Source organism: Erigeron canadensis, chromosome 1, assembly GCF_010389155.1.
Source record: "Erigeron canadensis isolate Cc75 chromosome 1, C_canadensis_v1, whole genome shotgun sequence".
NCBI lineage: Eukaryota > Viridiplantae > Streptophyta > Magnoliopsida > Asterales > Asteraceae > Erigeron > Erigeron canadensis.
The window spans coordinates 35,268,956-35,283,654 of NC_057761.1; the positions used below are offsets into that span (position 1 = coordinate 35,268,956).

A 14,699-nucleotide genomic window follows, 5' to 3' on the forward strand; every position below is an offset into this window, starting at 1 on the left:
GCGTACTATCCTAAAATATATATTTTGTCGTACACTCAACGTATGTTGTCATTTTAACCCTTTAACGATAAAATATATATATATATATATATATAAAACTGTCGTGCGAAAGAAGGGTGAATTTCCACCTTGTCCATCCAAAAGTTTGAAATTTTAGGGACGCATAACACATCACTTTCATACTACCTTACCTTAAGCTTGAAAAAGTTTTAAGCAGATTTTTTACTTTGATTCTAGGACAATGGTATGGAAATAATCATTGACGTTAAAGGAGCACAAAATAAAGGGATAAGTTGGAAAGTTTATTTTAAAATTTGAATCAGCAACAAATATATGCCAATATTCCTACAAGGTGCAATTGATATAATCTCCATTGCAAAAAATGGTAAAAAATACAATACATTGTTGAGCTGACTACTCTCTTTGGTAGCATAAATCGGGAGTTTATTCAATATCTTGTGATATCATATAATATAATGGATATATGATCCTTGTTGAGCTCACTTGTGCCAAACTGCGTATTGGTGCCCGTGGGCTACAAGTTTCCACTCCGGACCAGCGGGACACCATGAACCGCTACCAATTTTCATACACAGTTTCTCTCCAATTATGGCTGCATAGAGATTGGACTGAGCCTCAATAATTCTAATGGAGGATCTGCTGTGTATGTCTTGTTGCTTGCGAATTTGTATCTGCATATTAGTTTGAGTGATGTATGTGAGAAACAATTAGGGAAAAGAAGTTAGTCAAAGGGGTTCAATTGAAATATGTTTTACCTCTAACTTGTCATATGGTTAAAGTTATATAATTTAGTTAGAAAAGAAATATGCCAAACGGGTCAAAAGTGGTCATATGGGTAAAATTATAAGATTTAGTTAGAAAAGAAATATGCTAAATGGGTCGAAAGTGTAATCATGATTATACAGCCTAAGAGATTGTTATACTTTAGTTGAATTATACTAGAAATGTTTTAAAACAATAAACTGAAAGTAAAAAATTATCAAATATTGATTATATAGTGTTTCGAGATCAATCCAAGTGACCCACCCATTTTGCCACCTATACGTACCAGTTTCACAATTTGATCATGCATGATGGTGCCCCAGTCATAAAGATGGTCATAAAAGATTGACGGTATCCCTGGATGCGTGAGGATATATGCATAGCCCTGGAAAATTTTGTAAGATTAGATATACAAAATTAACACATGTATGCAATGTCAATAGAAGTTTGTTCTAACTTCTAAAACAAAAATAAACTTCTTAGAAACTGAGTTGTTGCATATCATATAAAATTTAACAAAGATATCTCTCTTACCTCCATGACATGACTTGAAGGAAATGGCCAATGACCCTGCAGCATGAAAACAAGTTCAGGTTATTATTGACAAAAGTATATACTCATTTTTGGATCATAAACAAACCAATTTTTTTAATTTTTAGCTAATACACACACTTCTTGACATATTTGCCCATTGATGTAATTAAAAAAAATACCTGAGTTGAACCAGTGTCATGATTGTCAAGAAAAGTTACAGCTCTTGAAGGCCACCATCCGAATACACCTGGTGGTTTTCCTTGTGCATCACGCAAACGCCACAGTTGCCCCTTAACCGCTTCCTACAATTACAATTCATGTAAGAAACCACTTAGATGATACCACTAACCTTTTCTTTGAGCTATCGATGTATATGGAACATGTACCTGAAGAATTCCTTTTGTTGTGAAGTCAAATGCCGTAGAGAGTTGCCCTGTGCCATCAATCCAATTGATGATGCGTTGCCTATGACTATCTGCAAATGAAATTAGTCAAATCCGATCACAATCTTACTGTATTAAAAAAAACTGGAGGTGGCAATTTGGACACTTATGTTAAGGAATGGGCCTATATCTCTAATGGTAAAACGAGTAATGTAGAAAAAACTAGCTTGAAAAGATTTGGGCCGAAAGGAGCCCAAATTGTCAGAGTATATTTCAATGCATGGAACCAACTGAGTATATTCGTATACAAAAATTAATGTTTTCTTGCCAAAAGGTGTATGGGTCATCCCAACTCGACCAGGTGTGTGTTGACATGTAGCATGAATTACCCATTTTGACTCGAATCTGTTACAACCTCTTACCTAATCTACATGAGAACATGACCTACAAATTTTGTCACCTCTAACAGAAACGGTATTCCACAAGATTCAAATTAAAAGAGGAATGGAAGACGAGGAACAAAATGGTTTTTTGAACAAACCACTACATGAATGCTTCTCACAAGTGAAATACCTTGGTTGTATTCGAGGTAAGTTCCACTGTAGCTGCATGAGTCCCAGTATTCTCCAACAGAAAATATTGGTTTTGCGCCCTCGATGTATTCTTTCACATATTTTGCTGAGTAACTATGTGTCACATACAGTAAATCTACGATTAATAATAGCAAGTTTGAGATAAAAGTGTTTGTAAACGAACATACAAAAGAATCTATTTGGCATTACCCTCTTGCAAAATCAAAACGGAAATCCTGAAAGCCAACATTGTATCGTAGCCATTTTAGCCAGCCAATAATATCTTTTCTAACAAAATCTTGCGTATGATCAATATTTGGAACACCATTAAAGTTGTCTCCTGTGCTACGGTTACCCTGCATAAATAGCCACCATATATAGACATAAGTATACGATAGTCAACTTAAAAATGTGCTTTCTGGTCACAAAATAACATTTTAGTTTTGGTGGTTACCCGTCCACCAGTACAAGATGTAACAGCACGTTCGTCCCATGATAATGGTATCCCATCATAGCGGTTATACCTTCCGCCATACCCTTGGGTGGTCCCAACACGATGATTGATGACTATGTCAGCCATTGGTCGAACGTTGTACTGCTTCATTTTACTTAATAGAGATCTAAGCAAAGCTTCAGAACCATATGCTGAGTTGAGGGAGTAGAGGTTCTGCGGAAGGTAGCCTGCGAAAAAGATGAAAAGGTTTGGTTAAAATCAGAAAGTTGCAGTATTTCCTTATAGTTTTGCAAAATTGCATTTTAAGAACCTTCAGGAGCGAAGGAATTAGTTGCGGGTGGCAACCAAGCTGATGTGATCCCAGATTTTGCCATATCGGGTACTTTTCTCTCCAAATTTCTCCACCAGTCATGTTTTCGTGACTCCCAGTTGAAAGCCTGAAATTTTACACATGTCATATCATTTACTTGTTTTAGTTAATAATCATCAGCAGAAACATGTTATGCAAACTTGAAACGGATAGAGGTGGCAAGATGAGCGACTGAAGGGGTCGAGTTGGGTAACTAGACTAAACAGGTTTTTAGCATGGTTCAAAGTACAGACCAAACCGGGTTGGGTTGGCCCGCACACATAGTTTTCTGTTTTAAAAAAAATCAAAATATGTAAAAAAAAAGGTAATTGGATGGAAACCCCCTGATCCCATGTACCATTTGGTACCCACTAATCTCAGTGTTAAATATGAATACAAATCCATTATCGTTAAAAAAAATCTTCTAAACCTTTGAGCAAAACTATTTAGGAAGTTGTAAGCATTAAAAGTAGACTTTGAAGTTTGAATAGTGTTCAACCCATTTTGACTCACTAGACCCATTGACATTTTCTCTTTTTAGCTGATTTATTTATTTAGCCCGTTTAAGATAAAACACAACCCAAATCAACTCATTGATAACAGATAACTTGTTTTAATTTACATCATATATTATTTACCTCAAATATGCTAACTATTGATACATGCAAAGATAAATTGTAGCATTATCGGTTACCTGAAGTAAGATTTCTCTTCCGTTGCGTAGCACTGTCAAATAAAAGTAACATTTAACTAGGGTGGCTATTAATAAAAATTGTAAAGATATTAACGGTAGATAAAGTTAAAAGAGGATGCATACCAACTTGTGATTGCTGAACACCAATGTCATCGTCCTATAATCGAAAATAATCAAAATTGACAGTCAGAAAATTAAGCTAGTATCTTAGTAAACATTAATTACTTGATAAATAACTAAACAAGAATCGAATGAGAAGAACTATGCTTACATTTTTAAGGACACCCATAACAAAAACTTGTAATAACCGTAACTATATGATCAAGGAAGAAATTCCCTGCATCCATTATGAAAACTTGTTATATATTAGTCATGGCACACATTGCAAGTGTAAATGCTGTTTGAAAGTTCATTAGTGTTTGACTTTGAAAATGTCAAAAGTGGTATTTTAGAAATAGAAGCTGCTACTGTTTCGTCCATATATGTATACATTCTAAAATTGAAAATTTCTTTGGAACAAATAACTGCCAAAAACTAATATTTGAAAAAACCATTGGTAATTTCAAATTATTTACACGGGTAAAAGTTTAAGCAGATAAGATTTTTTAATTCAAATCATTTAAAAGTATTATGACTAGCCCACCTTCAAGATTTTACTAAATTGGTTCGAACTTGAGATCTCTAGGCCAGTAGAGCCACCTTAGTGGTGGTTTACGGAGATAAAAAAATAGAAATTATAAAATTTACAAAGATTGAGAAACATATTATTACCCGAAGCTAATGGAGGTTATGTAAATATGTAATATGAATAACTAGTAAATTTATATAAAGTGAAAATAAATGTATGTAATTTGTGTTAAAAACATAAGTCCATGTTGATGGGGTATTTATAGTAAGTAAGATGATGAAAACAAACATGCTTAATAGATTCTTGATAAGTGGGATGGAAATTTTCCATCCACAAAAAAGTAAGATTCGCGTTAAGCTTCTATTCGAGTTATGGGTATTTATAGTGAAATTCATGAGGACGATTCGTTAAGTAGCTATTTGAGATTCGATTATTATGAGGTATAATTCGTACGTAGATCGAATGTATACGTAAAATGATGTTTGTCCAATATGAGCTGATCGTTTTATTCGTCCTTTTTATACACCCCGCACTACCACCGAATAAAGTTCATTTATTTATTTTTATAAATAAAATAAATTCCATGGTTTTGACCAATGTTTTTGTTTTCTTGCTCGTTTTTATTTATAATTAAAAGTTTTTTTTTTTTTTTTAATCCTTACATTTGATTCCTACAGCTTTTAGTAGGACGTTTAAAGTTTGTGTGTGTGCTTACATATGTATGATTATGACTATTCTTTATTTAATTGCCACAAAAATTACCTTTGTCTCAATTTTTTGAAATTAAATGTGTCAAAAACTCGACCCGAAATGAAACATGCTTAAACACATTTAATTCCAACGTTAATTGTATGATTTGCTTATCTAAATCAATCAAATGACGTGTGTCAAACGTGCCAACTAGGTTTGGGTTCTCAAATCTTTAAATAACTAACAAAACACTTTTGATTCTCATACCAAGTCGGATTGACCGGTCAACCTGTTTATTACCCATCCAACCCAAGACCATATAATAAACGGGCCAGGTCAATCAATCCATTTATACACCAAACCTTTCATTCTGAACCAAACCAACTTATTTCATGTACGTGTGGTTTTGTATCATGTTCGCAGGTTGCATCGAAAATAGCCACCACTACTGAAGGTATCAAAAAATAAGAAAAACCCGTTGAAAACCACAAAAGGAAGTACATTAAGAAACAACCACCACATTGGAATATAATTCAACTCTTTGAATCTTGGCATCCATAGATCTGAACAAACAAGGCCACAAGGGTATCCATCGATCCAAACCAATTCTGCCACCAATTACGGTCGAGGCATCTATGTTGAGACTCGTCTCTTTCACTTATTTACTTCCTCATCTTACTTATGTCATGACCTTTGTTTATTCCCTCATCAGATAGCCAAAATTCGCTACTGATACGCTTAAAAATAAAACTAAGACACATTCAAATTTCAAGGTGATTATAAGGATGTCGAAATTACATAAGCCACATGTCATTTAGTAGATTAGGCATTACAATCTACGCATCAATATCATAATCACATTTTCATTTCTTCCTTAATCAGTACCAACTCACAAGGTAACTAAAAGAATACTCACGACTACTCATTGCTGCAATATGATCCTATGCCCATCTGACAGGCTTATTTCATTTAACGAAATTACCTAAGAGATTGCTACATCTGTCAAAAATAATGATTCACTTCCCATAAATTATTTGGAAGATGATGAAATTATCCTCATAAACGCACCAAAATTTTACTTTATAAAGGGTAAAGCTCATCCACTGATTTTCTTCTCTTCAGCAGCCTTAATGATGTCGATGAATTCAGGCTACACAAGAAAGATAAAGAAATAGACTAAGAACAAGCCCACACATGAAGTGAGTAGAAAAGATAACAATGTAGCTTTACCTTTAGAGAAGCTCCACCTACTAAGAATCCATCAACATCTAGTTGACCTCCCAATTCTTTGCAATTGGAACCGTTTACAGATCCTGCAAATGAACGCCAAAAAGGTATGAAGGGGTGTTCGATCGGGTGTACATCTTCAAAGCGATTATGTGAAACTTATAAATAACCAGATCCAGACAGTCCCAGTTTGAAACAAAAGGAGTTCTATATGATAATCTTTGCATGTACTCGTGTTGTTTGAAGTTAATCAGGGCCTTACACAAATACAAGCATCCCTAAGACCGACTTATTCACAGGACCTCAAGGGGATTTGCTATTTATTTGAATTTGGACATTAATATATTCAACAGTAGAGAAAATTTAACAGTCAGAAGTTAACAGTAGTTTTATTCATGCTACAACAAAGTAGAAATTTACGCAAGGATTTATAGTTTTATGCTAATGTCAAGTCTAATCGCTAATGTATGCATACCTCCATAGATAATCCTGGTTTTTGCAGCAATATCAGCATTGACATTGGCTGCAAGCCATTTCCTTAATTCTGCATGTACCTGTTTTGCATTCGCAAGAAAAAAAAAAAGTTTCATACTTTTATAAGTAATTTTGTTTTCAATGTTGACCTTAAGAAAACAATTAACTTTTGAAATCATTATATATTTAATAAAACTAGTGGTTCACTTACTTCTTGAGCCTGAGCTGGAGTGGCAACCTTTCCTGTTCCAATAGCCCAAACTGGCTCATATGCCAAGACAACATTGTCCCAGCTTGCTATCTTGTCTGCAACAAAGTATTTGCAAGTTTACGTCACAAACAGACAATAAGGTCACCATTCCACAACAACGTATTACATATTGCCTGTTTTTCAATATACAAGTGAAAACATCCCTGAGATGAGTTGAATCTAGCAATAACTACTGTTAGCAGAAGTTGACAACAGGGAACAATATATTTTTAACTTTGAATTCAATGCATAAGTATAACATCAGCTGAAGTATATCAAATATGAAGCCATCTAATACACATTCTATTAAACAGGAATAGCTATAAAAGTTATACCTGCAATTGCTTCAGTTTGTGCAGCAACAACTTGCATAGTGGTCCCAGCTTCCCGCTCTTCAAGAGTCTCGCCCACACAAGCAATCACCTTCAAACCTTGACAAAGTGCATATGCAACCTTTTCTCCAATAAACTGAATAGAAAGATAACAAACTTCTGAACTAGTTTATTTACAAAAACACATAAGCCAATTATCATTCTTCACAAAAACACATAAGCCTATTGACACTTTTTGAGCTTAAAAAATTCACACGCATCACACATTGGACTTGAACCCACAACCTCTTAGTTAGTGGGCTTCCTTTACATCTCTACTTATGAATGAACATGAAAAAAATTACCTCATTGGATTCATTTAAGAGAGCTCTTCTTTACAAAAACACATAAGCCTATTGACACTTTTTGAGCTTAAACAATTCACACGCATCGCACATTGGACTTGAACCCACAACCTCTTAGTTAGTGGGCTTCCTTTACATCTCTACTTATGAATGAACATGAAAAAATTCATTAAACAAATTACCTCATTGGATTCATTTAAGAGAGCTCTTCTTTCAGAGTGACCGATGATGACCCATGGGATTCCTATGTTGACGAGCATCTCTGCACTGCACATACAATTAAAAATCTGAATGACACTAGGTATGAAGTATAGTTCATCAGTTAAGAGAATTTCAAAGTCTTTTTTTTTTTGTTACTTTGACCTTAAATACTTTTTATTGCATTACATAATACTTGATAAAAGTTATACCTAATGAAAAAAAATCTAAAACTCAATCAATTCATATGAATTTCATCAAGTATTTTACCATACAAACAAAAATATTTAAAGTCAAAGTTACAAAAGAAAGATTTTGATAATTCAAAACTGGACACTTTTAGTGGGACAAATGGAGTATCATTTCTCTTAAAACGGATGGCATCAAAACCGGTTTAAAAGAGAAAGATAAATGCATTTTTTTTTCCGAATGGATGGTGATTAAATGCACAATAACATACCTAATTTCACCTGTGAATGCACCTCCTTTTTTAACCCAGCAATTCTGGGCTGCAACTTGAAAATTGGGCTTTAGTTCACTTTTGACACAGGGGAGGAACACAAAGGGAGGGCTCACCACAACCTCTACAAAAGCAGGGAATTCTTGTGACTTCATGTATAAGCAATATTAAATATCGAAATATTCAAGTTACTGTAACCCTCTATAAAATAATAATCTGTTAAAGATGTAACAAACTATTCTGTAATAATACAAAGTATTCTACCTACAACATCTGCAGATGGCACTTGACCTTCATTAAGTGTTGACACAATCTTCTTAACCTCATCCTTAGTTCCATTCTGTAATAAATTTTGTCAGATAAACTAATCAACAAACACACATAACTCTTATGAGTAAAATTTATCTCTTTAGCTGCTATAAATAATAACCATACTGCGAAGAATTTGCAATTGCATATACTAACACTAATTCATATATTGATACATTACTGTTATAACGATCATTTGTTATACTATATATGAACGTTTCATAAATTCATCATCGTAACTAATTAACAACTTACGCATTTCCAGTTGCCTCCAACGAAGAACTTTCGTCCCATATCGGATCAAAAAGTGTGCAGCAAGAAAATGGTTTGTTCTTAATTAAATTAGGATGATATATAGTAAATGGCAAATTAAAGCAAAGAAACAGACCACACAGTATCAACACAAACACATACTCTTTAAGGTTACTGAATGGAAGTGGCTTTAATTTCTCCGAAAATTTGTATGGCAAGTAGTTTTTAACGGATCACAAAAGGACTTTATTTCCCGATTTCTATTACGTATTTATAGTTAAGATTTAATTAGATACATACATAGGTTCATAAACATAAACATAAACATAAACAATAGATAATATACGCATGATCTTTTCCATATTCAAAATGGTTTTACTAATAATGTGGATGAATTAAAGGGTTTTGCGATAAGGTGCATTAATTAGTTGTACAATTATTAAAAATTCAGGTGTGGGCTTTTAATATAGAAATGTACAATTTTTTTATATACATGAAACCCTAAAGGCTTTATTTAGTATTTTTCATAAATTAATTGTGATTTTACCATAAAATTTGAAGCTGAATTATTTTAGTAAATATTTTTAATTTTTAAAATAGGAAAATCCATTTTTGATATAATGAGTTTAAACTAAATATAATAAGTTCAAGAGATTTTTATATATGAAATTTACTTTTTAAGAATCTAACCTTGCGAATGACGAATTGAAAAATCAAAACCTCTAAATACTTGATTAAGTTTTATAATAACGAGCATAATACCAGCGCATTGTAGCGGAATTTTATTGCTACTTTTGTGGATGAATACATTGGTTACATAATATATCAAAAATATAGATTATAAGATTCTGTCGATTGTTTTAAAACATATAGAAATATCAATGTTAATTAAATTAAAATCAATTACAAATTTATAACAAAAATAGTGAACTAATATAATAAAAGTAAAAAACAAACCAATATAATATTTATACATACACTAAATAATGTTTTAGTGTGTGGAGGGATATTTTGGGAATCATAAATTTTGAGAACAAAAATTATGTTTAAAATCTTAATCTAATATTTTTTATAAGGGATTATTTATATTTATAAGGGATTAAAGATTATCTTTATTTCTTAATTTTGAATACATCTTTTGAGCCTTTAGGTGGTAAGTTGGTAACAAAACTATTTATGTTAATTGAGAGCCCATAACTAGTTATGGTGGTCCAGTAATATCGAGGCCCAATAACGATCATTTCATTTGTCTTTGTAAATAAACTTATTAAAGGCAATTCAACTTCAAAATTTTATTTTATCTTTTCTCGTTTCCTATAGCAAAACTAGATTTTTTCCCCCCACTTTTGGTCTAGGAATTGTTTTAGTCGATTTTTATTAGAAAAATTTGTATGGATGAGACTAATTTAGACCCAATTGGTAATTTGCAAATCTAGGAAGTCCGGTGTCTTAGACATCGGACTTTGCCACGTACACTGAAGTGCGGTATCTACAACTCCGTTTTTGCAGCTTTTCTGAAGTTCAATATAGTAGAAACTGGACTTGGTGTCCTTTTTGCAGAAATCCGGTATTAAAGAAACCGAACTTCCATTAATGCTTTGCTTTCTAGTGAGCTACATGTCACCTCCTTGTAAGCTGCAGTGTATTAATTAACCCCAACTTTCATGCAGGTATGTATTCTTTCTATAAACAATTAATAGAATGAGGACAAAGAAGTGTGGAGAATCTGAAAAATCAACAAAGTTCGGTGTTGTTGATAACGCACTAACATGGCAAAGTCCGGTGTCTAGTTTTGCAAATCTTTTGAGTAAAATTCCTAGCTACATCAATTGGGTCCAAATTAGTCTCATCCGGACAAATTTTTCTTTTTATTACTCCGTACTTGTTTATATTACTGGATATAAAAAAAACACACTACGTATTCTTTCAATATTAGTAGGCATAATGTTAATTTGATAAAGATGATACTATAATGAAATCAACATATGATTTATATATTCGAGGTTAATTAAAAGTAATTCAATCAAAAAGAAAATTACGTAGCATTTCAAGATTCTCAATAGTTGACTCATGACACCATATATATATAGTTGTAAGTACAAGGATCGTTCTTGTAATTCACCAATTCTTCACGTCTTACGTCACCAGCCTCTATCTGGCATCTAGTCAACTTCCCTTCAATAAAAATGTATCGTTGACCCAGATACAAGAAATCTAGATCACGATCGCATATTCAAATCAGGTAAACTTGAAGTCCTGAATGCAATGCAACCACTATCTTTCATTATCATGGACAACTCAACTCTTTACCTTTGTCCATTAAACTTTCTCTAACGAACCCATGAATCGTCTCATTATATGTTTAGTTTAAACAACCACCCCAATTACTTGGTTAAGTTGACTTACTGAAGGCAGAGGTTTTCCAAGAAGTATTTTATCAAACAGTTGGAGGGCATCATCATAATTTGAACTATATGGGATATTGGAAGTACTTTTCATTAATCAACTTTATTATGAGTATGATAGTAGTACACTAGTACATAGATCTTGGCCGGGCCTTGAACAGTTGAACCTGCTGACCTTATGAGTAAAACCTGGATGACTCATCACTCGATCATCTGTATTGGATGACTCACTACTCATACGTTTTTATTGGCTGTATAAGATCTTTCTAAACCATGCACAAACATGCAATTAATTATACCAAAGTTTTGACATCCCACAAGCTACCAAAGCTAAACTCATGAGAAATTCAACCTCATACCTATCAAACATATGAGTTGCTTTTTTGTACCAGACTTTGGACATCAGACAAGACATGCCTCAAATATTTTAGAAACAATTTGACAAAAACAAACACTATCAAAACGAAAGGAAAAAAAATGCCAGTAACATTAATTGAATCTTCAACCAAATAACGCATGCCGGATGAGCTTATACAGAAAAAGCTTATTAAGGTTGATAAGTCCAAATAAGCGTTTGGATGAAAACGAAACCTTAAGGCCTTACACGAACTCTATAAAGTACCTTCCAGTAAATTTCTTTACTCAACAATTAATCGCTGTTTAATCCAATGGAGGACCTTGAAAGATCATCCTCACAAGTTCAATTGGAAGAAGAGCAAGATATGTTTAGCTTTGATTCTGCCCGTTTTGGTATGTCATCTTCCATACCTGAAAGTCCAAACTACGATGACAGCCAGATGGAGGTAATGGTTTCATCAAATGAAGCCATGATCAGCGATCCCCAAATGGTTAGACAGCGATCAAATGCTAGTATTCATAGTGGTGTCATGGGTCATAGTGGAGAAAAAGTAGTTGTTTGTTCTTCAAATGCTTCATTTAAGCGAAAGTCCACTTTGATGAGGACAAAAACAAAATCTAGGTTAATGGATCAACCAGATATGGACCAGAGGTCTCACAAGACCCCGGGATTATCAGGAATTCACGGGAAACATGCTCGTGAGCTAGAAGAAGATGAATTCTCCATAGAAGATGATATGCCAGATGAGTACAAGACATGGAACTACAACAAGTGGACTTCACTTCAAATAATTAGTTTCATACTAATCATGGGTGCTTTAGCTTATACACTTTCAACCCCAAAATTGAGAAATGAAAACTGTTATGATCTCCAATTGTGGAGATGGGAAGTTATGATATTAGTTGTGATATCCGGGAGAGTCGTTTCTGGATGGGGGATTACTATTTTAGTGTTCTTCATGGAAAGAAGCTCCTTTCTACGAAAACGACTTCTATATTTTGTTTACGGCTTAAAAAAGCAAGTTCAAAATTGTATTTGGTTGACTCTGGGTTTGATCGCTTGGAAATGTACGTTCGATAAAAAGGTTGAAAGTTTGGCACATGCGAAGGTCTTAAGATATGTAAACAAGACATGCATTTGTCTTTTGGTGGGAAATATTTTTTGGTTAGTAAAAACTTTGCTGATTAGAGTTCTTGCTTCATCATTCCATGTTAACAAGTTTTTTGATCGGATTCAAGATTCTATATTTTATCAATACGTGATAGAAACACTTTCGGGCCCACCAGTTATAGAGATTCAGCTAAAACAAGAAGAAGGAGATCGGCTGATAGAGGAGGTCGAGAAGTTTCAGCGTGTGGGGATGAGTATACCAGCGCAACTTAAGGCCAATATTCTCAAGGGCTTCGAAGGTATTAGAACTCCAACATCAAATACTCCAGTGGATGGTAAAAAGGAAAATAGTAGTCAGAAGAATGATAACATGATATCCATTGACCATTTGCATAAGCTAAATCAAAAGAATATATCTGCTTGGAATATGTACAGGATGATGAATATTATTAACAAAAAAATGCTAGCTACTTCAGACAAACAATTACAAGATGAGACTTTTATTCAGATAACGAATGAAAAGGAGGCTAAGATTGCAGCCAAGAACATATTTAGTAATGTGGCAAAACCAGGTTCTGGGTATGCTTTTGTGTTACTTACTTTAATGCTATCATTTTCTGTTCTTGTATGATCCTACATGTGTAGTTCACTTTTTTTATGTTGGCAGACACATTTATCTTGAAGATTTGATGCGATTTTTGGCAGAAGATGAAGCTTTGAAGATAATTAGACTCCTTGATGATGCAAGTGAGACCAAAGGAATTAGCAAACGAGCTCTCAAAACTTGGATGGTATGCGTGTTCATCTAGCAACTTCCTGATTTTACGAAAGTAGAAGATTTATTTGGTTAAATTGCTAATTAATTTATGTTTGCACGCTGTCAAAACCATGCCCTCCCAGGTTAATGTGTTCAAAGAGCGAAGATCTCTTGCACTATCACTCTACGACACAAAAACAGCTGTGGACAACCTTCAACAGATATTAAATGTCGTTGTAGGGATCATACTAACCGTGATGTGGATTATTATTCTTAAATTTGCTACAACCCAATTCTTCATATTCTTAAGCTCACAGCTAGTATTGGTAGCCTTTGTGTTTGGAAACACATGTAAGACTTTGTTCGAAGCAATTGTTTTCGTGTTTGTAGTGCATCCATACGACGTTGGTGATCGTTGTGAGATAGATGGTGTTCAGGTAAGGTCTCAAATACCAAAACCTCATAGTCATTTTCTAATTTTGGGTTGTGGAATTATCTAATGGCGCTATTTAATGCAGATGATAGTTGAGGAGGTGAATATACTAACAACGATCTTCTTGAGGTATGATAATCAGAAAATAGCGTATCCCAACAGCGTGTTGTCTACTAAGCCCATCGCTAATTACCATCGTAGTCCTGACATGGGTGATGCCATTGATTTCTGCATCCATGTATCAACTCCCACAGAAAAGATTGCTAAGATGAAGGAAATGATCACAATGTAAGTTTTTGGTATGCATGTTAGATTTAAATTTTTTTAAAATCAATTATGAAACTTAATTAGGCCCCCTTGGAGATGGTTAATTATCAGTTTCCTAATGTCCTTAATTTGATCACGTTGCAGCTATGTTGAGGCAAAAAGCGAGCATTGGCAACCTGAGCCAATGATCGTGTTAAGGGATGTTGAGGACATGAATCGACTCAAAATATCAATATGGGTTTCACACCGAATGAATTTCCAGGACATGGGCGAAAGATGGATAAGAAGAGCTTCTTTAGTAGAGGAAATAATCAAGATTTTTAAAAATCTTGATATTGAGTACCGAATGCTCCCACTAGACATCAATGTTCGCAATATACCTGGATTAATGGCTTCTAATCGATTTCCCTCCAATTGGACGACTTGTGCAAACTAA

At 33.9% G+C, this 14,699-nt stretch overlaps 3 protein-coding genes across 3 annotated transcripts; 1 reads left to right on the top strand and 2 right to left on the bottom strand.

Moving 5' to 3' along the window:
- Positions 1-281: 281 nt before the first annotated feature.
- Positions 282-4,616, bottom strand: LOC122608057 (probable alpha-amylase 2). The gene is made up of 13 exons (XM_043781145.1): positions 4,541-4,616; positions 4,041-4,106; positions 3,893-3,926; positions 3,770-3,801; positions 3,037-3,163; positions 2,727-2,953; positions 2,483-2,628; positions 2,274-2,386; positions 1,704-1,792; positions 1,497-1,619; positions 1,318-1,353; positions 1,070-1,168; positions 282-692 (listed from the first exon to the last, which is right to left on the bottom strand). The coding sequence occupies exons 2-13, from the start codon at positions 4,056-4,058 to the stop codon at positions 501-503; spliced, it is 1,236 nt and encodes a 411-aa protein (XP_043637080.1). The 5' UTR covers positions 4,059-4,106; positions 4,541-4,616; the 3' UTR covers positions 282-500.
- Positions 4,617-5,936: 1,320 nt separating this feature from the next.
- On the bottom strand, positions 5,937-9,014 carry LOC122585442 (triosephosphate isomerase, cytosolic-like). Its single transcript, XM_043757575.1, has 9 exons — positions 8,937-9,014; positions 8,637-8,712; positions 8,373-8,496; positions 7,897-7,981; positions 7,374-7,506; positions 7,000-7,094; positions 6,790-6,868; positions 6,318-6,400; positions 5,937-6,237 (listed from the first exon to the last, which is right to left on the bottom strand). The coding sequence occupies exons 1-9, from the start codon at positions 8,973-8,975 to the stop codon at positions 6,184-6,186; spliced, it is 768 nt and encodes a 255-aa protein (XP_043613510.1). The 5' UTR covers positions 8,976-9,014; the 3' UTR covers positions 5,937-6,183.
- Positions 9,015-12,006: 2,992 nt separating this feature from the next.
- LOC122590991 (mechanosensitive ion channel protein 6-like) lies at positions 12,007-14,699 on the top strand. The gene is made up of 5 exons (XM_043763174.1): positions 12,007-13,385; positions 13,474-13,597; positions 13,707-14,000; positions 14,082-14,284; positions 14,408-14,699. The coding sequence occupies exons 1-5, from the start codon at positions 12,007-12,009 to the stop codon at positions 14,697-14,699; spliced, it is 2,292 nt and encodes a 763-aa protein (XP_043619109.1).

Coding starts and splice junctions, on each gene's coding strand:
- LOC122608057 (XM_043781145.1), bottom strand. Junction 1,354..1,496: donor ATGACACTGGTTCAACTCAG/GTATTTTTTTTA, acceptor TTCATGCTGCAG/GGTCATTGGCCATTTCCTTC. Junction 693..1,069: donor ATGATCAAATTGTGAAACTG/GTACGTATAGGT, acceptor ACTAATATGCAG/ATACAAATTCGCAAGCAACA.
- LOC122585442 (XM_043757575.1), bottom strand. CDS start 8,975: ATGGGACGAAAGTTCTTCGTTGGAGGCAACTGGAAATGC. Junction 8,497..8,636: donor GCCATCTGCAGATGTTGTAG/GTAGAATACTTT, acceptor CTGCTTTTGTAG/AGGTTGTGGTGAGCCCTCCC. Junction 6,869..6,999: donor CTCCAGCTCAGGCTCAAGAA/GTAAGTGAACCA, acceptor AATGCAAAACAG/GTACATGCAGAATTAAGGAA.
- LOC122590991 (XM_043763174.1), top strand. CDS start 12,007: ATGGAGGACCTTGAAAGATCATCCTCACAAGTTCAATTGGAAGAAGAG. Junction 13,598..13,706: donor GAGCTCTCAAAACTTGGATG/GTATGCGTGTTC, acceptor ATGCCCTCCCAG/GTTAATGTGTTCAAAGAGCG. Junction 14,285..14,407: donor ATGAAGGAAATGATCACAAT/GTAAGTTTTTGG, acceptor ATCACGTTGCAG/CTATGTTGAGGCAAAAAGCG.